Source organism: Bombus huntii, unplaced genomic scaffold, assembly GCF_024542735.1.
Source record: "Bombus huntii isolate Logan2020A unplaced genomic scaffold, iyBomHunt1.1 ctg00000061.1, whole genome shotgun sequence".
NCBI classification, from domain to species: domain Eukaryota; kingdom Metazoa; phylum Arthropoda; class Insecta; order Hymenoptera; family Apidae; genus Bombus; species Bombus huntii.
The window spans coordinates 999,864-1,027,819 of NW_026099322.1; the positions used below are offsets into that span (position 1 = coordinate 999,864).

General features: G+C 35.8%; 3 protein-coding genes across 12 annotated transcripts; 1 reads left to right on the plus strand and 2 right to left on the minus strand.

Moving 5' to 3' along the window:
- Window positions 1–327: 327 nt before the first annotated feature.
- On the minus strand, window positions 328–25,540 carry LOC126875981 (omega-amidase NIT2-like). 3 transcript variants are annotated; one of them, XR_007693834.1, is made up of 5 exons: window positions 25,501–25,540; window positions 20,655–20,839; window positions 20,092–20,260; window positions 19,439–19,817; window positions 328–1,589 (listed from the first exon to the last, which is right to left on the minus strand). XR_007693834.1 is itself a non-coding variant. In XM_050638914.1 (4 exons), exons 2-4 carry the CDS (start codon window positions 20,736–20,738, stop codon window positions 19,522–19,524), a joined length of 549 nt encoding a protein of 182 aa, XP_050494871.1. In that variant the 5' UTR covers window positions 20,739–20,839; window positions 25,501–25,540; the 3' UTR covers window positions 18,706–19,521. The 3 variants fall into 3 exon arrangements, 1 of the variants encoding a protein (XP_050494871.1); XM_050638914.1 differs by lacking the exon at window positions 328–1,589 and having other exon boundaries at window positions 18,706–19,817; XR_007693835.1 differs by lacking the exons at window positions 328–1,589; window positions 19,439–19,817; window positions 20,092–20,260; window positions 20,655–20,839 and adding exons at window positions 3,127–3,349; window positions 3,744–3,928.
- Window positions 2,276–3,023, minus strand: LOC126875988 (omega-amidase NIT2-like). The gene is made up of 2 exons (XM_050638921.1): window positions 2,673–3,023; window positions 2,276–2,521 (listed from the first exon to the last, which is right to left on the minus strand). Exons 1-2 carry the CDS (start codon window positions 2,896–2,898, stop codon window positions 2,430–2,432), a joined length of 318 nt encoding a protein of 105 aa, XP_050494878.1. The 5' UTR covers window positions 2,899–3,023; the 3' UTR covers window positions 2,276–2,429.
- LOC126875968 (venom serine protease Bi-VSP-like) lies at window positions 5,301–27,716 on the plus strand. Of its 8 annotated transcripts, none has more exons than XM_050638877.1 (8): window positions 5,301–5,403; window positions 23,735–23,932; window positions 24,101–24,196; window positions 24,268–24,422; window positions 26,460–26,555; window positions 26,632–26,684; window positions 26,974–27,242; window positions 27,326–27,716. In XM_050638877.1, exons 1-7 carry the CDS (start codon window positions 5,301–5,303, stop codon window positions 26,996–26,998), a joined length of 726 nt encoding a protein of 241 aa, XP_050494834.1. In that variant the 3' UTR covers window positions 26,999–27,242; window positions 27,326–27,716. The 8 variants fall into 8 exon arrangements, 7 of the variants coding, with proteins under 7 accessions (XP_050494834.1, XP_050494835.1, XP_050494837.1 ...); XM_050638878.1 differs by having other exon boundaries at window positions 27,332–27,716; XM_050638880.1 differs by lacking the exons at window positions 26,632–26,684; window positions 26,974–27,242; window positions 27,326–27,716 and adding exons at window positions 24,751–24,805; window positions 25,503–26,247 and having other exon boundaries at window positions 26,460–26,535.
- Window positions 27,717–27,956: the final 240 nt, after the last annotated feature.

Genomic DNA, 27,956 nt, shown 5'->3' on the forward strand with positions numbered 1-27,956 from the left:
CCATTTGACGCGAGCAAGCCGTTCGAAAGGAAAACACGTTCAGCCGCCAAAGCTGTGGAATTGAGATCACTTAATTCCGTTTGAATTCATCCATTCTCGTTTAATGGCCTATTTGTTTTCAATATCATATCATTTCCAAACATATCGTTCCTGAAAGGCGAAACAAAATGGCAAAACAAATGTACAAAGGTGTATATCAACGTAAGTGTACCTGTATGTCTATATTCGAGATTATTTATCTATTCAAGATAGCAAATTAAAAATACTATATAGAGGATTTAATTAATGTGTGGATCAACGTATGTATCACTATATGTAACAATAATATTGACTGTATATGTACGTGTGTAATAAAAGATTTCCGGTTTACAATGTTTACGATACTGATATAAAAATACCATATAGAGGATTTAATTAACGTGCATATCTACGTATATATCATTATATGTAACAGTAACATTATGTGCATATACGTATAATATTGGTTAAATGTTAAATGTTAATATTGGTTAAATGCGTTAAAGTGAAATGTTATTTACCTATTCAAGATAGCAAAGTAAACATACCATATAGAGGATTTACTACTGTTAACACTCGGTATTATCGTATTCAAAGTATTTAACCAAATAATTTGGGAATCCAGCGGACGAGCTTGTATTTAATATGATTATATTTAATATAACAACTTTACTCAATATACGCGTAGGATTTTAAATGTCATGAGGGTTGCAGCGGACTCAATTTTAATGTACCTCGATATCTTAGCTTCTTATAATATCCTAATAAAATGTTATTTATCGATTACAATTGTCCTGTCGTATTTTATAGTGTTTGCTTTATAAATGTGAACTTTATTCAAAAAGAGTTCATCGATGATTATCCATTACAGGTTGTTAATAAACCTGAATTACGCACAAAGGAATTGCCGTTAATAACTTAAGATTCTCTGCCCGCCGTACAGGGTACATATAGTAATTATTCTCGACGATCGTAACGTTTAAGTCCAATTCGAGCTTATAGTCCCATGCGAGTTAAACAACGACAATAGTTTGAATTTCTATTTGTTCGTTTGTCGTCTGTTTATACCCGGAGCACCTGCTGTAAACCAATACAAAATTTATTAGATCTATAAATAACACATATAAAACTTATTAATTTATAATTAATATAAAATAGGAGAGCACGAAACTTCCTATTTGATGGATATGTTAAATCTTTGTAAAAAATACCATATCATTAGTATCATTTTAATCGTTCTAAAGGATTTAGCCGCATAAAGCTGTGACCCTTGGAAGAATCGATGTTCACGCGTGACAAATTGAAATTGTGCGAAGGTTCCGGTACGAACATCACAAGCCGAACATCGATACCAGAGGCACAGGCACATGTTCTAGGTTCATTATATATTTATAAAGGACTGACGATTCAGTGGATGGTCCGGGTAAATTTAAATTGTAAATGAACGCATTGCTGGTTTCAAGTAAAAGCCTGGATAAGAGCGGATATGGTATGAGAGTCTGTCGTGGAAAGGGGAACAGGCCGCTTTTATTTGTAAAGTTTGAATCTCCTCGATATTGAAGATGTTGAAGCTGCAAGTATGTATTTCATTTTAATCCATTCGAGACCGAGATTTAATTGTAAGACGATACATAGGTGTCGGTACGATCTGAATGTTTAGTTGGAATGATTCTGTGTTTTACTCTCTCCAGGGTATCCTTTTCATACTTTGATTTTAAATCGATGACAATCTTAAATAGTATGCCTCATATTTCTAAAATATAAAATATATGTAATATCGTGATATAATGTGTTTACAAAGAGTGGACAATAGAGATGTTAATCAGAAAGAAAAAGACGATTGTTGTTCAACCTGAACTATTCACGCCAAACGCACAGAAAACAGCGCAATCCACACTCTCTCGGCAACGCCACTCGCAACCTCTGTCTCCGCTCAGCTCGCACTCTGCTTCTCGACTCGCACTCTGTTTCTCGACTCACACTCTCTGCTTTTCGACTAACTCTCTGGTCGTTGCCGCATTCTGTTGTCTTTTTCCTAGGCCCACCGCACACGTGTTCTGCAGACGCTCGTGGCCAGGGTCACGTAGGTCTTTTCCACGAAACTATGCACTTGAAAAGACCGATGACACATTGATGGGCCCGACGGCGCCTCGGCTCTCGCGACATTGTTCATAGTTCGCCCGATATTTCTTAGGCCTTTCGTCCACGATACTACATATATATATATATACACATACACACACACAATATATACAGATACACAAGATATACAGATTATTATTTATAACGTTTTGGTTTTCTTAATTGAGTCATTCATTTAGTACAAATGATAAGAAATTAGTAATAATTCACAAAAAAGGGATATTGTAGTAGAAATATTATAAAAAAACATTTTCTGTTTTAGTGTAGAGTTACTCCTTCTTACAGACAGTGTCGTACAAATCTGTACGTCTCTGAGAAAATGTAGGTATCTGAGCCCTTACTTCCTCAACAACTTTTAGATCTGATAGAAAAAAGAAACATACGAAGTAATAAGTAATGCTTACTAATAAATTCAACAAATACAGAGGAAGATGGCTAAATCGATAAATTAACGAGACTAAAAATTAATTACATCATGGATCTCTCGCTTTTAATTTTAAGCTGTAAATTACCGATATCGGTGATTGCCATATTCTCTTGAGTTTCCAAATCGTAAAGAATCTTTCCCCAGGGATTGGTCAACTGTGTATGCCCCCATGCGACGTAACTTGCTGAAGGAACACGAGCCGGTGATATGCAAGCAACGTATAATTGATTATCATTCGCTCTGGAACGCTGAAGTAATGACCAGTGCAGTGGTCCAGTGGTCATATTGAATGCCGCTGGATATATCAGCATTTGGCAACCTAACCCAGAGAAGCAGGAAATATGAAGCCACCGAATACCAATTAACTTCGTAGTTGCACGGTTCACATTCCATCATTTCTGAATATGCGAGGACAGTCCTCTTATTGTGCTTTTAATTCTTTTATTTGTTTCATTTTCAGCAAATATACTGGTTTTTTAAATTAAGCTTCTTTTTATACAGAGTTACCGATTATATTAATTTTATATAGAATATATTTAAGAAAGATATTTAATTTTTTGCTAGTTAAGTATTGATCGATTAAGTTACTGTACCTTTGTTACGATAAATGCGTGCCATTTCCTCGAATCTAATATCATAGCAAATGCCAATACCTATTTTGCAGCCCTTCACGTCGAACGTCGTTAGGGAGTTACCAGGACTGAGTGAATCACTCTCTCGAAAAGTAATCTTATTAGGAATGTCGATGTCGAATAGATGTACCTAATAACATAAAAATGTAGTCGCTAATTCTATTGCTGCAACTTTTGTAATTTAATATCAAAGTTACCAACTCCTAAACTTTAATTATTTTTTATTTAATAACTGACAGCGTTTTTATCACTTTCTTTTATTAAAAAATCTTATCATTTAATAATGTTTAAAAAGGAGAAAAAATAAGTATAATAATATTTTAAGTATGTGAAAAATTTATATTACACATTACAACAAAAATGGGCGTTTCCCGTATCATAACGTATTTTATAAACCGTAAATTATAGAATTGGTTATAGTATACGTATGTACATATGTATATTCCTAAATTATTCCTAGATAGAGTCACTTTCTTCACCCCAATATTTTCAAATCCAAAGCCATAAAGGAATATATTACTTACCTTTCGGTGTTTTGCTATCAAAGTTCCATCGGGACCCCAAATAGTACAGGTATTGTACAATTTATCGCCCTCTATTTCAGGCATCGTACCACCAACTACATAGATGTTGTTTTCTTTAGCTGCGTTCGATGAAGCAACGCTCGTTTCACCATCAGGAATACTCTCGGCGTATTTTCGAAAGTACTCTGCATTGCAATATTTCAATTAATGAAAAATAACTGTCTTTTGTTCCAACCATAAATTAAATTGAAATGTTTGTCAGTTTTTTATTTTTTAAATTATTAAAATAACTAAGTTTTATATTTCGACTTAATTAAATATGCAATTACTTAGCTAATAGTATATATAATAAATTGTTTCTACAGGTTCAAAATGAAAAATGAATATTTAGAAATATTTAATTACGACAATGCTATTTGTGTTAGCATCAGTGGCTTGTTACTCAACGACTTTGCTAGTACTTTTTCAAACATAAAGTTAATTTTCAATTAACACTTATACTAGAGGCGGAATTATAAATGCAAAATAATTGATAATACTAATTTATAAGTACCTAATTATTAGTATCTTAAAAAATATATTTATACAAAAATCACGATAATCATGAAAATGGGGAAATCCTATATTCTCGAATCAATTCACAATTTATTTTGTATATTAATTAGATTCCGCGCTCATCAGTACGTACTCACTGGCGACATCGAGAAAATGTATCGGCAATTCCTCGTACGACCAGAGGATCGGAAATATCAAAGGATATTATGGCGCAGCGCGAGTGGAGAAACAGAAACATATGAGCTTAACACCGTAATACTCTTATCATAGAAATAGAAGCAGTCCTCAATTCCCGCCCGCTAACTCCTATCTCCACCGATCCAAATGATCTCCTAGCCCTCACTCCCGGACATTTCCTCATTGGCGATTCATTAATGTGCTTACGTGATCGAGATTTCAGAGACATTCCATCGAACCGACTCTCCAAATGGCAGCATATCCAACAGCTTAAACAACATTTTTGGAACCGCTGGCATAAGGAGTATTTGAACGAGCTAACCAACCGCAATAAATGGAGCAAGGGTGGACACAGCATCCAAAAGGGCACAATCGTCATCCTCAGAGAGGACAACGTTCCCTCCATGCATTGGCCTCTGGGCCGAGTTATCAAGGTTCATCCAGGCGCCGATGGTGTCATCCGGACAGCTACAGTTCAGACGGCAAAGAGCATTTTGGATCGGGGCGTCAAAAGGCTTGTCCCACTGCCAATTCAACCCGATCTCGAGAAACCCGAACAACTAGCCACCGAGACGAAATAAGATGGGAACTTCAACCACACCTCCCTAGTTTGATCGGTACTCTCTCAACGGGGGGAGAATGTTACGCCATGCGGCTTACCATAGGTCATATTCTTAACTATCGATCGCGGCACTATAATGTCGCAGACGGATCGTCGCGTCTGCCCGGCAAACAAACATTGTAGTGGCAAGCGCATGGTTCATTAAGCAGGGCGACTTCCAGAAACGTCGACTCGTGGCCCGTATTTTACCTCGCAGTAAAAGAATGTGGCGTGATCCGAACGTAGTGGGGGTCGCCTTCCAGAAAAAACGAAAAAAATCGAAAGGCGTTCAGAACTTTTCGAGAAGTCGAACCGTCAACACATGTGGTATGTCGCGCATTACTTATCAACCAAAACGCAGTTACATTTTTTTTGTTCCATTTATATCTTTCTAGTTAATAAGTTGTTGAAATAAACATTAATTTATTTGTGTTAATTCTGTGGAATTTCATTGAACTACCCTTATTATCATAATCGAAATAAGGGGATCGATCAGTTCGTGGCGTCGATTATTTAATCGTAACGGGAATTTACAACTCTCGTTGACGTGCTATCTCGCGATCGCGTCTCTCCGCGAACGGTCGAAACGCCTATTTTTTAATGAACGACGTCTCCCACTAGAGACTTTCTCTCGAGAGCGGCTAGCATCCTTTTCTAACCACCGATATACAAATTGACCAATTAGCAGCAATGCCAATTTCCCTTACTTTCTGAACGAAGGTTGTCCTCGACGAATCCGATTTTTCCTCTGCAATATTTTTAAAGCTACACATTTCGAATTTTCCAATTATGCCGAAACAATTGCGTGAACCACTCTATATATTCCATACAATAAACTATTTTTTGCGTTTTAAAGTAGTTGAATATTTTATTAAAATACTCTGAGCAATTCTCAGGTTTCTGTGAAAACAAGATAACCCAAATGTAGTTGTGTTTCCTTCAGAATTATGCAGATTTTATTTGAAATATGTGAGGTGTAAGTGACCCCGACGTGATCGAGCTAATGAGATTTCAATTATCGTGATTCCGGGCGCGCCTACGATATGTCAAACAAGAATAAAACAGTTACGACCAGTGAAGAGTCCGCGTGCCTTTGACGATGCCCTAGAAGATAGTGCTATGGTTCTCCTTACTAGAGAAATAGCTCGCGGCGGCGAGCATCGCGGGCGATGAAGAAAAATCTACGGCCCTCCAAGGGTGTCTAGAACCTGAGTACTTAGAGCGAATCGAGGACATAGCGTTGAATCCCCCGGCCACCACAATATGATAAACTCAAGGACGAAACACTTCTCTCTCCTTTTCCTTTATTTGTCGGCTCTACATCCATCCCCCTTGCTTACTCAAGTTGTTGTTTGTCTATATACGATTCAGCAGCTATGGAACCACATATGGGCAAGATGGATTGACAGAAAGGAAGCGGAGGATGTAATTGAAGGATGAGCGTTGTAATGAATTGGTTTTGGTTTGTAAATATATTTGTTATGTTCTTGCAGCACTTCTTCTTTGCATTCTCAAGTCCCTTGGACGGCCTTTAGGAGAGAACAAAGACACAAATGATAATTGTAGCTGCTGGCTGTAGATGTCGCTGCTAGGGTACTGCTGTATTTTCTTTTCATTTAAGAATCGTGGAAGAAAAATCGGACTACGGTCGCCGGGATTTAAGAACCCAGATCCCGAACGCTCGTAACTTGAGACGCTAACCACTGCGCTGCCGTTGTCTGGTATTAGTTAGTGTCGAGTTGTCGTATTTGTGCTGTCGAGTGCCGCCACATATGTATGCATTTATGAATCGAGTGGTTTACAAGTAATTACAATCGATATACATTACAAGTAATTACAATTTATTACAAATGACTCGCTGTGCATATTACTATAACAGTCAGTACTAATTCTATAGATCAGCAGCATTATAACTTTCCAATAAACAACCGAAAATCACGTCGTTGAATAATAAATGCATTCACTGTAGAACGAAATTATTATTACGAATATAAGAGAAACGATTTAAAAACCATGTATTTTTTCATTTAAATTATTTGCATTTGCAAAGGGAGATACAAAATTTTAACAACGTTGCAAATTATAAAGACACAAATTACAGTTTCGTGTTTAAGTTATTGTTCAGAGTTTGTTGGAATACAACGATATTAATCGCATACAGATGAGGTGATTGATCGAACGGATTCTTTCCTTCGTTGTTCAGCGATATCCTCATTAGCGTGCGTTCGTGAGATGTACCACGGCGGCTAGCACGTGCATGCTCTTTCGAGAATTCGGCGGAAGAAGCGTAGGAATATGGATGGAACATTCCCGATGGGCACGTCGAGAAGCTACTAGAAGGTTCTGCGGCACATGTGACGCCACACAGACACCCACACAGGTCACACTCATTACTGCATAGAGAGTGGGGTTCAAAACCTTTTCAAGGGCCATGGGTCACTAAGCCAGTCAGTCTGTGTCTGTGTCTGTGCCAGTCAGTCAACTGTCTACATTCCAGAACACACACACTTATAATTCCTGTAATAATTGTTTAATAAATATCACATTATATTGTTTCAACACAAACATTGTGTCTTCCACAGATTATTAATCTTAATTCCAAGATTAAATTCTAACAGAGCTTCCTAATAATTATGGTACAATTGGTAAAATGATGATTTTACATGAAAAAAGTAAAAAATATATTAGATAATTGAAATAACGCGATATAAATATAATTGAAATAACATCAGTAAGAACGGATGTTTTAAGCTTTCGATTTTGAGAAAACAGGGTATGAATATGTTTAGTTAAAAAGCAATCCGTGTTTATTCGAGCATTCGCGGAGAGACGCGATCGCGAGAAAGCACGTCAACGGGAGTAGTAAATTCCCGTTGCAATTAGATAACCGACGCCACGAACTGATCGATCCCCTGATTTATTTATCCCGATAATAGGGGTGGTTCAATGAATTTAACACTGTATTAACAGGTTAATATAGCTTGTATATTTAAAAATAATGAATGTAATAATAAAAACGTCACAAATTATTTAGCGATAAATACAGTTGATATGTTATAGGAATTCGACCCGACTTTGCGATATCTCTCAATGAATTCGTTAGACTAAGCAGTTTATAACGTTTGACTCTTCAGAAGGGACCGATTACTCTTCGATCCTTTTCGTTGTCTTCTCTGGAAGACGACCCCCACTACGCTCGGATCACGCCACCGTTCGCGCCTATGATCACGTATACCAGCTTCTTTATGCGGATAAAATAACGCACCGAAGGCGAATAGATGTTTCTGGAACTCGCTGCTTGACGACAACTATGCGTTTATCGCTACTTTGTGTATATCTCGACGGTCATGTAAGACGATCTGTTTGCGACGGTTAGGAACACGGCCTATAGTAAGCCTTGGGGCGTAATAAACGGAGAGAATAGAATAATCTACAGAATTATCAACGGTGAAGTATATAAATATACTAACGACTCAGAAAACATAATTGAAGTGAGTTGCTTAGATATGAAATTATTGTTAATAACTAAAAGAATAATAGTACAAGTTAGATTAGCAGAGAGACAAACGTGATTGTGCAGTGAGTCTAGGAAACAGGATAAAATATAAAACAAATAAAAATGGAATATACAATACGTCCTATCCAAGAAGATTGGATACCAACTAATGCATAATAAAAGAATGTCCGCAATATTTGGAATTAAGAACAAAATTCTTAAAATAAACAACCACCATCTTTATGAACAGAGAAAATTGATTATTGAGACTAAAGAATTTTATTAAGAAACAACATGACGCTCAGAGCATAATAACTGAAGTTATAATAAGCTGAGCACAACTCAAAAACTTAGCTATGACCCTTTTGTAATAACTAACAAACAAACATTTCAAACTTAATTAATTATAAACAAGCTACAGATAATTTGAAGTTAGATATGAACAAGCTTAATAACAAAATTACATAAATAGAATTTTTCTTATTTAAATGCGACAGTTCGTAGTACAAAACAAATTTTGTTCAGGAATAAGGTTTTCTGAAAATTTCCAGCGAAAATTTTTGCAAAAATTTCCTAAAGGAATTATAATCTATGAGATAAATGAAATAAAAATACAAAAACCAACTGATATTAAAAGAAGAATGATTATTTTACAAGATCATATGAAACTGTGTAAGGGATTACATATGTAACATATTGTCCCGATGTACACATATTTGCGAAGCGACTTACTACCCTGTATATTCCAGAAACTTCTTAGTTTGCCCCAGCCTTAGCAATTTGAAACTATTTTATTAAAATTAAGAATTTTCCACATTAGATCGAACGCACTTCTAATAGGTACCAAACAGTATATATATATAGCAAGATTTCACATATCTCTAAATTATTCACAGAAAATTAATACGGCACATAAATTAGACTTCGGATTGTAAATATTAAGAATAAATAACCGATACAGTCTCACAAAAATAGAAGGATAAAGATAGAGATAAGGGATCAAAAACAACAGTTATTTTTCAAATTTGTATGAAAAGCCCTTAAGAAAATAAGTTCCTCCTTAAATTGAAAACAGTTATATGTATAGAAATCAAACTTGCGATAAAAGTAAAAAAGATAGAAAATAAGAAAATTGTATTTGTTTTTATGACTCACTTTTACATGTAGTATAATTTCCACCGCTATTTTAGCATAGAACGCTATTTTCAAACACGAACTGTTCCAACTCGATAGTCCCTTGCTTTATTGTAAACGGAAAATTCTTTCGTGTTCTCAACCAAATTTATCAAATTCCAGCAATGACACATGCTATGTGATTGTCAGTAGAACATGGAGAAATGTTTCCAGTAAAGTTTCGAGCGACTTATCGCCGATTTTCAGGAGACACTGCGACGATATCGCGTGTACAGTGCTTCTATCGGTGTTGATGCGCTTTAATACATGGTGCAAGAGAACACTAATAAGATTTCCCAGTGGGCCTGTAAATCCTTATAGATCACTCAAAAATATATCATATTGTTTGTTTCAACTACTAGCAATTTAAAACGTCGTCTACATATATTTAGAAAGTTAGCAAAGACATATATTTGTTCCTGAGCATGATTTCTATCAGTTGAGCGTTGTAGCAAAATGTCCGATACAATTTAATGTTGAATTTGTCTTTTTTTTAGGCTAGCTTGATTGGATTACAGGTAGATTTAAACGATCCGTGTGTTGCATCTCCAAGGCATTTTCGACTCATCGATACGCAGTGATACCCGGCAAACTTCTAGTGGACAAGCGACGTTGCTTGCAGGCAGTTTATATACATGTTTTGGCATGTGTTGTCGGCAGGCAATGTCTACAGACGCCTGTAGTCTGCCCGTACGCGCCTTAAGTTTCACTGACAGACATTGTCCGCCGATTACTACGACATCTGTCTGTGGACAATAGGCCGTCAGTGTGGAGTTATCTTTACCCGAATAATTTAAGAAATATAAAATAAACTTCAACGAAAAGTTGCTAGCTTCGATATCTTACTAATACAATGTTATCGAAATTGAATAAACCTCGTTACTGTATTTAAAAGGAAATTGCATTTATATTTCAAGTTTATAGAGACAACAACAACAACCAAACAAAGAATCGCAACGAAGAAATAAACGGATACAACAAACAGAACACTGGATCGAAGATAGAACAATAAACAAGATAGAACCAAGAAAACAACAGTAACGAAGAACCGGGGCGCAGAAAAAAGCACGAAGCGTGCGAGCTGGAGAGGAAACCTGTGACCGTCGGTGCAAGCGGTAAGCATACAAAATGGTTGTCGAGCAGGAATAATCGGCTGGAGAGCCAACCTGCTGGGACCGAGCTATATGGTGGCAGGTATCGCGTGGCGCCAGCTAAGCGAGCTGCCGCCCGAAAGGGTAGGTTTAACTTGTCCAATGATCCGCAAGGAGAGGGCAAGTCTATGCGCGCCATTCCCAAGTCGAACGCGAACATCTAAATGCGAAGCCAGTATGCGTTTTTACTGCAGGTATGGCGCGGTCGACCAAAAGGTCGGGCCCTCAAACGCACACATTACTTGTACAATTCGAGTGCTGCAGATACGGAAAAGCAATTTATAATTTATCGTAATTTATCGTAATGCGAATTTTGGCGCGTCGTCATAAATAGATTTTTATTTAAAACGAAATTGTTAAATATCCTTTTGTATCAATTCACATAACGTTAATAAATCAATATTAGACATATTACTCATAAATTGTACATATCTTTGTGCATATACGCATAGTTTTCGTGCATATATCAATATTTGTATATTTTATGTGTATAACTTTCATATGCTTTTCGCAAATTTTACATTCATAAACATCTGCAATCTACACGTTACGTTTTTCGTTGTATTTACAAGTACGGACATTAGATATTCTATTACATTCTTTTATTATAATCTTTTGATATATTTATAGTTGTTTAATTATTAGGTCATCCCATAAGTTCGTGCCGTTTTTCGAGAGGTTATATATGTTAAGATCGTTTACATACCTTTCAGTTTCATGAAAAAATGTAATCCCCCTCTCGTTGTACAACTTCTTCCCATTTTTCTGGTAGGTTCCGTCTGGATAAAAGTTCTCTTGTTTTTCTTTAAAATAATTTTCTATGCTATTTTTGAGAGTGTCAATATTTTCCAATTTTTTAGCTACTAAAAAGTGTTGTAATGCTCTGAACAGGTATGAATCAGATGAGGCAAAGTCTGGGGAATATGGGGGATGTGGTAAAATTTTTCAATTAAATTCAGACAATTTTTTTGTAACGCTTTTCGCGACATGCTGTTTAGCATTGTCGTGATGGAAGATAACGTTGTTCCTATTCACTAAACCTGGCCGTTTTTCAGCTAGTGCTTCCCTTAATTTTTCCAACTGAGCGCAATATTTGTCTGAATTAATGGTATCACCACTAGATAAAAGTTCAAAATAGAGTATTCCTTTATAATCCCACCATACACACAAAAGAACTTTACGTGGATGTAACCCTGGTTTTGCACAGCGTTCAGGTGGCTGATTTCGTTGGGATCAGCTACGTTTCCGTTCAGGGTTTTCGAAAAGTATCCACTTTTCATCACCAGTTACCAGGGGCGTTTAAGGAATGGTTCACGTTTATTACGTGCAATTAATGACATGCACGCTGTCATTCGTTCAAGACGGTTCCGTTCCGTAAGTTCATGGGGCACCCAAACGTTCAACTTTGACACCATCCCCATTTTTTTTAAACACCTATGAATCGTTGTCTTAGGTATTTTCAGGACATTTGACATCTCTTGAACTGTCAAACTTGGTGATTTTTCAACAAGATCCCGAATTTTATCTCCGTCTGTCTGAGGAGGACGCCCGGAGCGTACCTCCTCTTCTAAACAGAAATTCCCAGCTCTAAAACGTTGGAACCACTTCCTACAGGTGCGAGATGAAAGCGCATTTTCTCCGTAAACAGCACATATGTTTTTCCTGGCAATTGTTACCGAACTTTCTTTCCGAAATTCATATAACATGAGATGTCGAAAATGGATACGCATTTCACTCGTGATTTTTTACTGTTAGAAGTCACTGTGTTCACTATATTACGATCTTATGCCCACGAAGATCTACTCTAGCCTGTTCTCGATCAGCTAAGCTCAAGTGCATTGGTCCCTTATCGCCGTATGTTTAGAAATCGACACATGAAATATATACACAAAAGTGTATAAATATATACACAAAAACTTATGGGATCACCTAATATGTAAACGATTTTGAACTATTTAATTTAATAAAGACCTTAGATCGACGGATTTTAATTGCTGTCACATAATCGTTAATTCATTACTTTTCCTCCAACTGTCACGAATTTTCACAAAGTGTGTATTTCGGATCGTTAATCTCATACGGATGTAAACATCATTTTCTTAATAATCTTGGTCAATCATGTATCACATTTTCTATAAAATCTATAAGATCAGCAAGTGCTCTAATACTTGTGAATAATCATATATCTTAATTCGTGCCTTTTGTATTAATACGGAAGCTTCATGCGAGAAAGAATTTTCGATATAAATGTTCTCAATGTTGTAAATCGAGTTCTGCCAGAGCAACCGAGCTAAACGGACGTGTAAAACAGTGCTTCAGAAAAAGTGCGGCAAGTGGGGAAGAGAAAGTTACGACAACGCCCATAGCTAAATGGTGGAAACTCGTGTCTTCTACTAAGAAGACTACAAGCAAAACTAAAATGAAAAAGCACATCCCACCGATAAAAATAATTAACAAAGACGAACAATACTACATAAATAAAACAACAAACATATCAAAACCAAGCCAACCAATAAACGAAGAACAGGAATGCTCAGCTACAAACGAAGTTGATATGGAAACAATACCAAACAATGAAGAGAATATTACCAATAACGAATTAACCCAACAGGATGAAAGCTGGAAGGTGGCAAGTTATAGCAAGAAACGAAAAATAACAGGAAATTCAGATACAGAAAAGCAGCGATGGCTGCAAGAATTACCATTAAGAAACTCCTTCAGCTCACTTACGGAAGAAATAGACGACCCAACAACCAAAAACACAACTAAATCAACGCAAACTACAAAACCACCACCAATATTTGTCGACGCCCAGATAATAGACCCGCTTATTGATCGACTAAACGATATAGTTGGGAAGGAAAACTACACAATAAAACAAACAAAATTAGAACAAGTAAAAATTCAAATAAACACCCCAGAAAATTATAGGAAAGTGATAAAGGAATTAAAAGAAAAAACGCTGTGTACCACACATACCAGCTGAAAACGGAAAGGAGCTACGAAATAGTTATAAGAGGACTACATTCAAAAACTAACACAAAAAAAATTAAGTGACGAATTAGCAAAAATTGGTCACCAAACAAGAGCAATAAACAATATGACAAGATACGATACGAAGCATTTAACAACACACTGTCCATACGTAGGGAAAATAAATGAAGTAAATGTTAAGGAAATTCGAGGATTTGGAAATACAAATTATTGACTATATTTCCCACACAACAGTTATACATCTATATTACTCTCTGAAAACGTCTTGCACGCACGCTGGTCGCCAACCGACTATCCTAGATTCTTCTAACATCTGGCAACAGTCTTTTGTCTCCACTAAGACCTTGACGCCCTCTAACCCTTACACACACACTCTCATGTACAGTGTAAATGTATCACTTCCCTAACACGCCTCCTTACATTTATACTGTACACTTAATTTTATTTACATACTTGTCGAATTAACAAAATATTTAACATTTATCGCTTTATTTACATTTCTCTTATTTTACATTCATCCATGACCTAAACCTTTCAAATTTCTCTCTACACAGTGCCTTCGTAAAAATATCCGCAGTGTTTTCTTCTGTACTTACTTTTATTATGTTTATCTTATTTTCCTTTACGTACTCGTGAACGTAGTGGTAATGAACTTCGATGTGTTTAGAATTTTTTGTAAAAGTTCCGTATTTTGCTATACTCATTACTCCAGAGTTATCCTCATAGATTTTTACAGGGTTATCGTCTACATTTACATCGAAGATTTTCATTAGTTCTCTGATAGTCATTACTTCGCTCACCGCTTCCGATAGAGCAACATACTCTGCATACGTCGAGGCTTTTGTCACACACCTTTGTTTTTTAGACTTCCATCCAATTACATTTCCATACCATCTAATTACATACCCAGAAGTCGATTTCCTATCTATATGATCTCCTGCCCAATCAGCGTCCACATAACAATCTATCGTTTCGCACTTTTCATTTCTTTTATAATGTAGCCCTAAATCTCTAGTCCGGTACAAATATTTCAATATTCGCAAGGCATATTTAAAATGTGTCTCGTTACAACAATCTTGAAATCTGCTCAGATAATTCACACTATAACTTATATCGGGTCTGGTATTTACACTAATATACAGCAATGCGCCAATTAAATTCTTGTATCCAATGTCCTCTCTATTTATCTCAGCTTTTTCAATTTTTAAGTTGGTCTCCATAGGTGTACAGTACAATTTGCTGTTATGTAATTTATATTTGTTTGCTAATGATTCTATGTATTTCTTTTGGCTTAATCTCATTTCATTTTTTAAATAATCATACTCTACATTTATTCCAAGATATTCTTTTACTTCACCTAAATCTTTCATTTCAAATTTATCAGTTAATAATTTTTTTTACACTTTGTATCTTCCCTTTGTTTTTACTACAAATCAACAAATCGTCTACGTATATTAACAAATAAACAACATTTTCTCCCTCTCCATAAGTATATAGGCACAGCTCTATATTGTTCTTTTTAAAACCTAATCTCGTCACATACTTATCAAAACACTCATACCAGTCCCTCGGACTTTCTTTTAACCCATAAAGCGCTTTCGATAATTTACAAACTCTATTCGTTCCGTCCGCATATCCCTTTGGTTGATTTACATATACCTCCGAGCTTACTTCACCATTTAAAAAGGCAGTTTCTACATCCATTTGCTCAATTATTAATCCATTTTGACAACAATATGATAGCAATATCTTAAAGGTCTGATTACTCGCCACTCGAGAATATATGTCATCGGCTACGTTTCTTTGTTGAAATCCCCTTACCACTAATCTAGCCTTATACCTGTCCTCTGATTTTTTTCGTGTAAACCCATTTTACATCTAATATTTCTTTGCCTTTTACCCTTTCTACCAATTTCCAAGTTTTATTCTTATAGAGACATTCTATTTCCTTATCCATAGCCTGTTTCCAAACTTCATTATTTTCGCAACCAATCGCCTCCTCAAATGTACGAGGGATATCTACTTTACAATAATTTGCATGAATCTCGCAAATATTTTCCTTTTCTGGATACCTTACTGGAGTTTTCTTAATACGTGTAGATCTCCTAGGAGTGTTTGAGCTTTCAATACTACTATTATTTTCATCTTTCCTACCTTCTAACTCTTCCATATCCATACCATCCAATGAATAGTTATCTTCGCTATCATTTCTATCTGCCTCTAATGAATTTTCCTCAAAACCGATACATTTAGTGTCTGTCTCTATGACCTCTACATGTCTAGCTATTGTTATGTTCCCACCTAATAAGACTCTGTATCCTACTTCACTATATCCTAATAGAATTCCCATATCTGCCTTCTTGTCCCATTTGGAAACTCTTTTTTGTTCTGGCCTTCTTACAAAAACTTTACTTCCATATAGATGTAGATTTTTAACACTTGGTTTTTTCCCGAAGAATATTTCAAAAGGTGTCTTTCTTTCTATAGTATTCGCTAATATTCGATTTTTCAAGTATGCCGCTGTACAAACTATTTCCGGCCAGTACCTTTTATGTACTTTCGCTTCCGCTAACAAGCAACGCGCCATGTCCATCACTGTTCTATTATACCTTTCCGCTGTCCCGTTTAATTCATGTACGTATGTTGAGCAATTATTTATTCTTATACCTTTATCCCTAGCAAATTTATAAATTCGATTATTTAAATATTCTTTACCATTATCGCATCTTAATATTTTTAACCTCTTGCCCGTTAAATTTTCGGCTTCATTTACGAACTGTACGAAAGAATCAAAGACCTCATCTTTTGATTTTATACAATAGATCCTAGCTATTTTACTATAATCATCGATAAATGAAATGAAATATTTTTCTCCATTGAATCCGGTAGTCTTAAAGGGACCACATACGTCCGTATGAATAATTTCCATTATTTCCCTAGTCTTAGTTCGATTATTTTTGAAAGGTAAGTTATGCATTTTGCTTTCTATACACACCCTACATTTCAAAAGTTCCTTTTCAAATTCATTCGGTATGCCAGTCACTAGTTGCTCTTTACCCAAAATCTCTAAATATTTAAAATTTACGTGTCCTAGCATCCTATGCCATCTTTCCTTTTTACTCATACCACTACGTTCGGCGCTGTTTACTAAGTGCGCCGTTGCTGTCCATATGCCTGCTCTTGAGTTTCCATGCTCGCCCGTGCCGGTTCTTGATTGACGATGAAAGTTTCTACGTCCTCTGCTCGTATTGCCTTTGTTCCCTCTTCCTCTGTTTCGACCACGTGTTGGCCCATGCCAATAGCCGTTACTGCTTCCCGCTTGGACGCCATTTTGACACTCTCTCGCAAAGTGTCCTAATCTTCCACATCTGAAGCATCCTTCCTTTTTTGCAGAAAAGGCGTTGGTTTGCCTTTCTCCTCGATTGGATTTATTTTTCTTCTCTGCTATCTCTATTTTATTTTTTACATACGCTACCGTTTGATCCTCTTCTTTCAATGCGTCTATTATGTCCGCTATGTAGCTGTATTCTTCGGGTAACGTATTCAGCATGTAATTCAGCTTTTCCCTCTCACTTACTTGTGCGCCCGCACTTTTTAATTCATTGATTAATTTCTCAAAATCGTTAAAGAATGATGCTGAATCACTGTAGTTCTCCAGTTTTATGTTTTCCAATCTCCTTCTGCATACGATCTGCAGTGCCGTCGACTCTTTCAAGTACATTTCATCGAACCTTTTTATTATATCATACGCCGTTTTTCCTTCCCTAACATACTCCAATTGTCTGTTCGATATTGCACTATAAATTATATTAATCGCCTTCAAATCCTTTTTGTCCCAGTCTTCATCGTCTCTTTCGTTCTTCATTCTAGTTGTAGCAACCTCGCATTCCTTATATTTGAAAAACATCGTGATTCTTTGCTTCCACATTCCATAATCCTCACCATCGAATATAGGTATCATGATTTCCGATCTCTCCATTTTAATTGATTCTTCTTTTTTTCTTTTCTTACTCAAGCGTTCCTACGTGCTCGAAGTATATTTTTTCCTCTGAAAGTTTTTTTTTCCTTACTGAAAACTCACTCGCAAGATCGTAACCACGCACCAAATATCTTGCAAAACTAGTAACCACGCTCTGCTACCATGTTAAGGAAATTCGAGGATTTGGGAATACAAATTATTGACTATATTTCCCACGCAACAGTTATACATCTATATTACACTCTGAAGAACGTCTTGCACGCACGCTGGTCGCCAACCGACTATCCTAGATTCTTCTAACATCTGGCAACAGTCTTTTGTCTCCACTAAGACCTTGACGCCCTCTGGCCCTTACACACACACTCTCATGTACAGTGTAAATGTATCACTTCCCTAACACAATTATCCCGCGTTAGGTTCAATCAGGTTAGTCCCACGCGAAATTGATCCAACCATGCGAAAACGAGTGTATTCTGATTTCTGTCGCAGATACTTCTGGCTAGTGCACTTCTTTTACGCTTCTCATCGCGACTTCTGACGACTAACGAAGATGTTCGGCATTTTGACACTCTACATGAAGATGATGATAATTGCGGTCTGTGTACCGCCTACCCTTCCTTCTATTCTTCCGTTAAAGACTGGTAAGTTGATACTGATTAATTATGCGATCGAAATCCTATATAATGGCTACAAAAAATATTTGCATCATTATTCTCGTTTCCTAATGAATCGCTGTTTTAATCAAGTTTTATATTGCATCAAATTTCTGTAGTTACACGAAAGTACTAAATTATAGAAAACTTGATATACACGGATTTAATTAATTGATAAATTAGTCAATATATAGGCATTATTATTTCACGTGAAATTTTACAACGTCAAAAACCTAATATTCCTGTACGAGCAGTATTAATCACAAATTGTGAGAATGCCTACTGGTAAGGAAGAAAGATAATATAGAAAACGCAGACTTGTGGAAAGAGAATCCCTGACATTAGACACGAATACGCGATTTCACGAAATATTTTATGGTATATCTAAGATAGAGAATATATATAGAGTACATATAAGTATATATAGAGTAAGAATATATATATAGAGTATATATAAGTACCAAAAATACATCCTAAGACGTGTATGCGATCTACGCTGTATGGGACGTGTTATAAATGGTTTCCGCCACTCAACCGCATTTGAATTTGTGAACACGATCGAACAATTGACACGAATTATTAATTCCCGTCTCTACTCTAGTAACGATTTGCTTTGGAACGAGGTCGAATCGTTCTGATTCCGCGCATGATTAACAAATAATTACAGAGGACATCAATTACTTGGATGGTCTTCCTGAAACTTGATCCAGTTTCGAGAAAATGAAAAATTCGTTTCTTCTCTTTGCTTCCCTGTTCCTTCTTTCCTCCTTTTTCCCTTTTTACATCGCTTTGTTTTACATCGCAATTTACATTTATTTGTAAAGTTTGAATCTCCTCGATATTGAAGATGTTGAAGCTGCAAGTATGTATTTCATTTTAATCCATTCGAGACCGAGATTTAATTGTAAGACGATACCTAGGTGTCGGTACGATCTGAATGTTTAGTTGGAATAATTCTGTGTTTTACTCTCTCCAGGGTATCCTTTTCATACTTTGATTTTAAATCGATGACAATCTTATATAGTATGCCTCATATTTTTTTTTTTTTTTTTTTTTTTTTTTGATATCGGTGACTGCCATATTCTCTTGAGTTTCCAAATCGTAAAGAATCTTTCCCCAGGGATTGGTCAACTGTGTATGCCCCCATGCGACGTAACTTGCTGAAGGAACACGAGCCGGTGATATGCAGGCAACGTATAATTGATTATCATTCGCTCTGGAACGCTGAAGTAATGACCAGTGCAGTGGTCCAGTGGTCATATTGAATGCCGCTGGATATATCAGCATTTGGCAACCTAACCCAGAGAAGCAGGAAATATGAAGCCACCGAATACCAATTAACTTCGTAGTTGCACGGTTCACATTCCATCATTTCTGAATATGCGAGGACAGTCCTCTTATTGTGCTTTTAATTCTTTTATTTGTTTCATTTTCAGCAAATATACTGGTTTTTTAAATTAAGCTTCTTTTTATACAGAGTTACAGATTATATTAATTTTATATAGAATATATTTAAGAAAGATATTTAATTTTTTGCTAGTTAAGTATTGATCGATTAAGTTACTGTACCTTTGTTACGATAAATGCGTGCCATTTCCTCGAATCTAATATCATAGCAAATGCCAATACCTATTTTGCAGCCCTTCACGTCGAACGTCGTTAGGGAGTTACCAGGACTGAGTGAATCACTCTCTCGAAAAGTAATCTTATTAGGAATGTCGATGTCGAATAGATGTACCTAATAACATAAAAATGTAGTCGCTAATTCTATTGCTGCAACTTTTGTAATTTAATATCAAAGTTACCAACTCCTAAACTTTAATTATTTTTTATTTAATAACTGACAGCGTTTTTATCACTTTCTTTTATTAAAAAATCTTATCATTTAATAATGTTTAAAAAGGAGAAAAAATAAGTATAATAATATTTTAAGTATGTGAAAAATTTATATTACACATTACAACAAAAATGGGCGTTTCCCGTATCATAACGTATTTTATAAACCGTAAATTATAGAATTGGTTATAGTATACGTATGTACATATGTATATTCCTAAATTATTCCTAGATAGAGTCACTTTCTTCACCCCAATATTTTCAAATCCAAAGCCATAAAGGAATATATTACTTACCTTTCGGTGTTTTGCTATCAAAGTTCCATCGGGACCCCAAATAGTACAGGTATTGTACAATTTATCGCCCTCTATTTCAGGCATCGTACCACCAACTACATAGATGTTGTTTTCTTTAGCTGCGTTCGATGAAGCAACGCTCGTTTCACCATCAGGAATACTCTCGGCGTATTTTCGAAAGTACTCTGCATTGCAATATTTCAATTAATGAAAAATAACTGTCTTTTGTTCCAACCATAAATTAAATTGAAATGTTTGTCAGTTTTTTATTTTTTAAATTATTAAAATAACTAAGTTTTATATTTCGACTTAATTAAATATGCAATTACTTAGCTAATAGTATATATAATAAATTGTTTCTACAGGTTCAAAATGAAAAATGAATATTTAGAAATATTTAATTACGACAATGCTATTTGTGTTAGCATCAGTGGCTTGTTACTCAACGACTTTGCTAGTACTTTTTCAAACATAAAGTTAGTTTTCAATTAACACTTATACTAGAGGCGGAATTATAAATGCAAAATAATTGATAATACTAATTTATAAGTACCTAATTATTAGTATCTTAAAAAATATATTTATACAAAAATCACGATAATCATGAAAATGGGGAAATCCTATATTCTCGAATCAATTCACAATTTATTTTGTATATTAATTAGATTCCGCGCTCATCAGTACGTACTCACTGGCGACATCGAGAAAATGTATCGGCAATTCCTCGTACGACCAGAGGATCGGAAATATCAAAGGATATTATGGCGCAGCGTGAGTGGAGAAACAGAAACATATGAGCTTAACACCGTAATACTCTTATCATAGAAATAGAAGCAGTCCTCAATTCCCGCCCGCTAACTCCTATCTCCACCGATCCAAATGATCTCCTAGCCCTCACTCCCGGACATTTCCTCATTGGCGATTCATTAATGTGCTTACGTGATCGAGATTTCAGAGACATTCCATCGAACCGACTCTCCAAATGGCAGCATATCCAACAGCTTAAACAACATTTTTGGAACCGCTGGCATAAGGAGTATTTGAACGAGCTAACCAACCGCAATAAATGGAGCAAGGGTGGACACAGCATCCAAAAGGGCACAATCGTCATCCTCAGAGAGGACAACGTTCCCTCCATGCATTGGCCTCTGGGCCGAGTTATCAAGGTTCATCCAGGCGCCGATGGTGTCATCCGGACAGCTACAGTTCAGACGGCAAAGAGCATTTTGGATCGGGGCGTCAAAAGGCTTGTCCCACTGCCAATTCAACCCGATCTCGAGAAACCCGAACAACTAGCCACCGAGACGAAATAAGATGGGAACTTCAACCACACCTCCCTAGTTTGATCGGTACCCTCTCAACGGGGGGAGAATGTTACGCCATGCGGCTTACCATAGGTCATATTCTTAACTATCGATCGCGGCACTATAATGTCGCAGACGGATCGTCGCGTCTGCCCGGCAAACAAACATTGTAGTGGCAAGCGCATGGTTCATTAAGCAGGGCGACTTCCAGAAACGTCGACTCGTGGCCCGTATTTTACCTCGCAGTAAAAGAATGTGGCGTGATCCGAACGTAGTGGGGGTCACCTTCCAGAAAAAACGAAAAAAATCGAAAGGCGTTCAGAACTTTTCCAGAAGTCGAACCGTCAACACATGTGGTATGTCGCGCATTACTTATCAACCAAAACGCAGTTACATTTTTTTTGTTCCATTTATATCTTTCTAGTTAATAAGTTGTTGAAATAAACATTAATTTATTTGTGTTAATTCTGTGGAATTTCATTGAACTACCCTTATTATCATAATCGAAATAAGGGGATCGATCAGTTCGTGGCGTCGATTATTTAATCGTAACGGGAACTTACAACTCTCGTTGACGTGCTATCTCGCGATCGCGTCTCTCCGCGAACGGTCGAAACAAAATGATTCACTAAAAACTGTCCTGAATTCCTAAGAATTTATTTACCGCAAAACTGACAAAGTGTTTATTTAAAAAATGAGGTTGAAGGTAGTCCTTTTCTTTCATTTCATTCATTTTCATTTTCTTTCTTAAGTATGGCTAACACAATATCTAATCAATTAAAAGTTTATATTTTCACGTGAAAAGTTTCTTTAGATAATTATTATCAACATGATGACTAACTCTTACGGATTAATACGTGTCTGTAGGGCAATCCGGTGGACTTGATCGGCTTCCTACTTCGAAAGTTGAGTAATCGGTGTCGCTTTCTTACGCATCTTTGAACTGTATAAATGTTTTAAAATTGTTTGATCCAGAATGTACCACACCGGACAATCAAGAAGGCAGGTGCCTTGACTACAGAAAATGTAAACCTCTGCAAGAAATATGGCAGATACAGTACCGTACAGCCACCGATTTTTATAGACGATCAGTGTGCAGATACCAGGGCAATGTTACGATCGTTTGCTGTCCGAACGATCCAAACAAAGAGAAGAGAGAAATTTTAATAAAAACTGTGTATAAGTATAAGGCTTTGCGACCACCATACTGTGGTTTTAGCAACGTCTCTCATACCAGGGTGGTGGTCGATGGTAAACCAGCTGAACTTGGTACGTTTTATGTCTTTCTTTCCGATTAATAATAAGCCATTTACTGCAAAGAATGAACTTTAAAGGCATTAAACAGCACATCAATGTACATTTCAATTAGACTAAATAATAATGCTATGATTTTATCGGTAGTAACTTTACTTATTAACTTGAATTATTTCTTTCTTTTACTTCATGTTAGGAAGAGTATCTTTTTGCTCGAAATAAAAAATTGATATAGGAGTAATAATATGGATAGAGATCAAAAACTGTTAGGGCAGAAATTACACGTTTGAACTTTATAGTTCAGTATAGTTCAAATAGAAATTATATAGAATTATTTAATAATTTGTATTCCACTGGAATAAAAATTTAATTTCTGTCTTTATCAAATCTCTATTTCAGAGTATTTGTACGTATGTACTTATCGTCTGCTGTATGATCGAATATCGAATAGGTAATAATCGTTGTTACTCGTTATGTGAGAAAAAATTATGTATATTCACAACTATGACTATTGCATTTTAGGCGCTTGGCCATGGATCGTTGCATTAGGTTTTCGTAATCCCCGAAACCCAGACAAACCACTATGGAAGTGCGGAGGTTCCCTGATATCGGCTAGGCATGTTTTGACCGCAGCACATTGTGCACATATGGATGGAATAGAAAACATACACAATCATAATATTGCCATTCTTAGATTGGTGGAGGAGGTGCCATTTTCGAGTAAGTCCTCAAATATATATATATATATATGCTATTGAGTATTACTGAAGTATCATATCCTGAAATTTCTTACTGTACACATATATTGTGTCATAAAGCGTGTACAATTCTTTCTCATACTTTTGGTCATTCGTTTCCTGCATTTTCATTTATTTTTTTATTTTTCAGGGTACGTATATCCCATTTGTACGAAAGAGCTCCTGCGAAAGAGCAACTTCGTCGGCTATAACCCCCTTGTTGCTGGATGGGGAGCATTAAGATATAGTAAGTGATATCAATTTTATAATAAAATTAAACAGTTCCAGTCTTAAATATCTTTCTTATTTTCTTCGTAGGACGACCACGACGTAATGCATTAATGGAAGTACAAATGCCAGTGATTAAGAACGCCGAATGCAAAATAGCTTATTCCAAATTTCCTAATGCACCTGATGTCACTGATGGTATAATATGCGCCGAACGTGCTCAGGGTGGAAAGGATTCTTGTACGGTAATTAAGTTACAGAGTTACTACAAACTATACGGTATCTGAAGACACGTCAATTCGAATTAACATCAAATCGACGTCTTAAACATTAAAAATAATAGATAAACACAATTTAATAGTTTTGCCCACTTCTCACACCTCGTTATGGTATTTAATCTAATTTCCTCCTAATCTTAGTTTTGCTCAAAATACATATAACATGTACGTTATAAATTGGAGTATTTCAATACACAAATCAATAGAAGATTATTACTGTATATAAGTATAATTTCAATACAATTCGATCGATATATTTCAGTATCTTTGATTAAAAATTTAACGATCCTTTCAGGCTGACCGCGGCGGACCACTGCTGATACAACATGAATTAACCTCGTATTTAATAGGTATTGTGTCTTATGCTTATAAGTGCGGCACAGCTGGGTATCCCAGCGTTTACACTAGGGTTACATCGTACCTTGACTTCATTCTCCAAGCGATGCAATAATATGATATTACTGTTCCATAAATATCATTGTGTAAAAAACGTAAAGTTGGATTTTCTTATTGTGGAGATAAGAAACAGCTCAAATTTACATTGTTTTGTACGTTACAAATTATAGGCTTAAAATGTACGAAATGTAACTTTGAAACGACACTAATTTTTTACGCACGATAAACCTCCACGACTTAGGTATGTAAAGATGATAAACGTATATTAATTCTATTAATTTGGTAATAATAAACCAACTTTCTGAGAAGTTCTGTAAATTTCGTTTCTGTTGTATCAAGAGAATAATGGAATATTCCACTTAGATCGTATACTTCTTGTATGTACGTACAAAATTTTCCGGCTAATCTAAAACGCTTCATAAGATAGAGAGCTTCTGGAAATTCGGACACAGAGAGTGCATAAAATACACGATAAGTCTCGTGTCTTTCAAAATTACTTTTTATTCGCTAAAAACGTCCTGTGTACTCATGCAATCACATGCAACCTCGAAACTTCACTTATTTTTTATCACTTTCCAATTCAATACACAGTTTCTGCATTTTTGACTATATGTAAGAGAAATTTCTATTCAGCCAAAGGTGTACTTACAGATTATAGATTCCTATACGACTCTCAGTAAAAATTTATCCGCACTCCAGATAGTTAAAACTTCTGTCGACCGTATTGATCCATCTGCACTCTTCGTATGACGTCAATATCTGTTCAGTGCTGCTGCGCAGGTTTCTTTGTGTTACGTCAATTCGTTTGTGACCGTTGCGCGAGTAATGGCGCTTTGCAATGGTGATTTGCAGGAAAACAGTGCAGAATGCTGTGATTCGTTTCTTGTGGTCGGAGGTTATGTTTGATGCCTATATTTATCAAAGATTTAATGCACATTATGGAGAAAGTGTTTTGTCACGAAGTGTGTTTGAATGGGCACAAAAGTTCAAAGAAGATCGCACAAGTGTTATGAAAAAACAGGTGGACGCTCGTCCACATCCACGATGACAACATTGAACGTGCTCATGAACTTATGCTCTATGGAATAGACGAGTGACACTGGATAATGTGGCAAATCATTTGCAAATCAGCCACGGCTCTGCTTATGCAATAGTGCACGACAGATTTGGGTTTTAAAAAGTTTGTGCGAGATGGATGCCGAAAAAGCTGATGAAAAGGTGAAGACGACGATGCATTCGTGGTTCGCAGCTCAGCCCAAAACATTTTTTAATGAGAAAATACGAAGGTCCTTCGGCAAATGGACAAAGTGTATACAGAAATTGAGTGATTATGTCAAAAAATGATGTATGTCTTTTTTGACAATTGCTTAAAACAAATTCTACACCGACAGAGCGGGTAACTTTTTACTCACCCTCGTAAGACACTTAAATTTCCAATCTATTATGATGAATAAAAGAGCTTATACTATTGAATCTAATTGTATTTTGTTGCATGAGAGTACACGTGTATGTGATGTACATTACCTTTATATCCCCTTGAACGCTTCAATATTGCGCATATATACTATATTTTGTACAGCTTCTATAAAATTTCGTATGTTTGTTTAGGCTGTTAATCTAGAGGCTGGAGTACAAAGAAGTGGCACAATGATGTGGGCTGATGACATTTATAATTATCAAGGAATCACCCCTACATTCGCTCAGGTATATATCGTTGACTATAATGTATTTAACATATATGATTGTTAGAATATTAATAATTAATTTTTAATTCTATCAGAATTTTAATGAAACTGTCCCTTGGGAAGGAAGAACTGATACCTTGATATCACGGTTTGTACATCCTATATATACGACAAATTTTAGAACATTATATAACGAAGAACCAGATCGTCGTGGCCATGTGATGTGAATAAAAGGACTTGAATTTGATGATATTTTTATAATGTTAGATAACATAACTAAGTATCTTCACAGTAAGATAGGATGACATCTTAATGTTGTTCACTTGAGTGATGATATTATAAGGAAAAGTGTAATATCACAGGTAGGATGATTCATAATTTAGAACTACTAACTCATGTATGTATTAAAAATTAAAGAAATATATTAAATTTTATAGGATATTTATGTTTAGTAACCAGTAATTCAGAGATTGGTATTCATGGTTACTATAACGAGGCTGTAGAAACGCACCCTTTCTTCTTTGCAAATGGTCCTGTATTTATGTCTAAGCCGAAACTGGAACCTCTGAATAATTTAGATTTATTCTTGTTATTTTCTAAAATACTTATCTACAGTATACCATAAGGAATGATACCGTATCGCACCTAATCAAGTGCCTTAAGAAACATCAACAGGATATCACAGTAATCCCGTATCGACTGATATGTAAGTAAAAGTTATGTGTCATTGTTACACACAGTTATGTGTTAGTGTTATACACAGTTATTTATCATTTTCTATTAATTCAGTTGTAGCCACTACAATATCTATGACACTGGTAGTAATTATGAGAACAATAATGATGTGTTCTATAAGAGGAAATGATGATTAGGAACAAAAACTTACAGGTAAGTCAAAGTATATGTTATTTGCCATTTGAAAAGAAAGTTACTAACTTGGAATTTTTTGATAAATAATAATTGTATCATACGTACTTTTGAATTCGTGCAAGAACATATGTAATTTTGAAGTAGTTATTATTAGGAAATTGTTAGACGCGAACAGTATGCGAAAAGTTAGTATGCAGTGTAATAATTATCAATCAAAACACAAGAATTAAATTCTTGAGGAAAAAATTTCCGGAATTTCTTATTTACATGATTATAAAGAAATCCATAATAAAAAGGAGCTGCTTTCTAATACTTCTCTTCCTTGTAATGCCTGCGTTAATAATAACGAGGTTCGACTTTTTGTTTTTAGAGGGATACTGGAAAATTTGAAAGTACAGTACCATTGGGAAGAAAATCACGATATTGAAAACGATATTTGCAAGTAAATTTCCAAAAAATCTGTTTTCAAATTTTCGCTTTCTATTTCACATTAAAAGAAAGGGAGGGCTGCCTTCTTTTTCTGCAAGACAAAACAAACATTCTGAATCTC

Excerpts from the sequence above, each read along its gene's own strand:
- LOC126875968 (XM_050638875.1), top strand. The coding sequence starts at position 5,301 with ATGTGGCGTGATCCGAACGTAGTGGGGGTCGCCTTCCAGAAAAAACGA. Across the intron at positions 24,423-26,459 it reads GTGGAAAGGATTCTTGTACG|GCTGTTAATCTAGAGGCTGG; the intron begins GTAATTAAGTTA and ends ATGTTTGTTTAG. Across the intron at positions 26,556-26,631 it reads TCACCCCTACATTCGCTCAG|AATTTTAATGAAACTGTCCC; the intron begins GTATATATCGTT and ends TAATTCTATCAG.
- LOC126875988 (XM_050638921.1), bottom strand. The coding sequence starts at position 2,898 with ATGCTGATATATCCAGCGGCATTCAATATGACCACTGGACCACTGCAC. Across the intron at positions 2,522-2,672 it reads TATGGCAATCACCGATATCG|ATCTAAAAGTTGTTGAGGAA; the intron begins GTAATTTACAGC and ends TTTTTCTATCAG.
- LOC126875981 (XM_050638914.1), bottom strand. The coding sequence starts at position 20,738 with ATGCCTGAAATAGAGGGCGATAAATTGTACAATACCTGTACTATTTGG. Across the intron at positions 20,261-20,654 it reads TGATAGCAAAACACCGAAAG|GTACATCTATTCGACATCGA; the intron begins GTAAGTAATATA and ends TTATGTTATTAG. Across the intron at positions 19,818-20,091 it reads ACGCATTTATCGTAACAAAG|GTTGCCAAATGCTGATATAT; the intron begins GTACAGTAACTT and ends TCTCTGGGTTAG.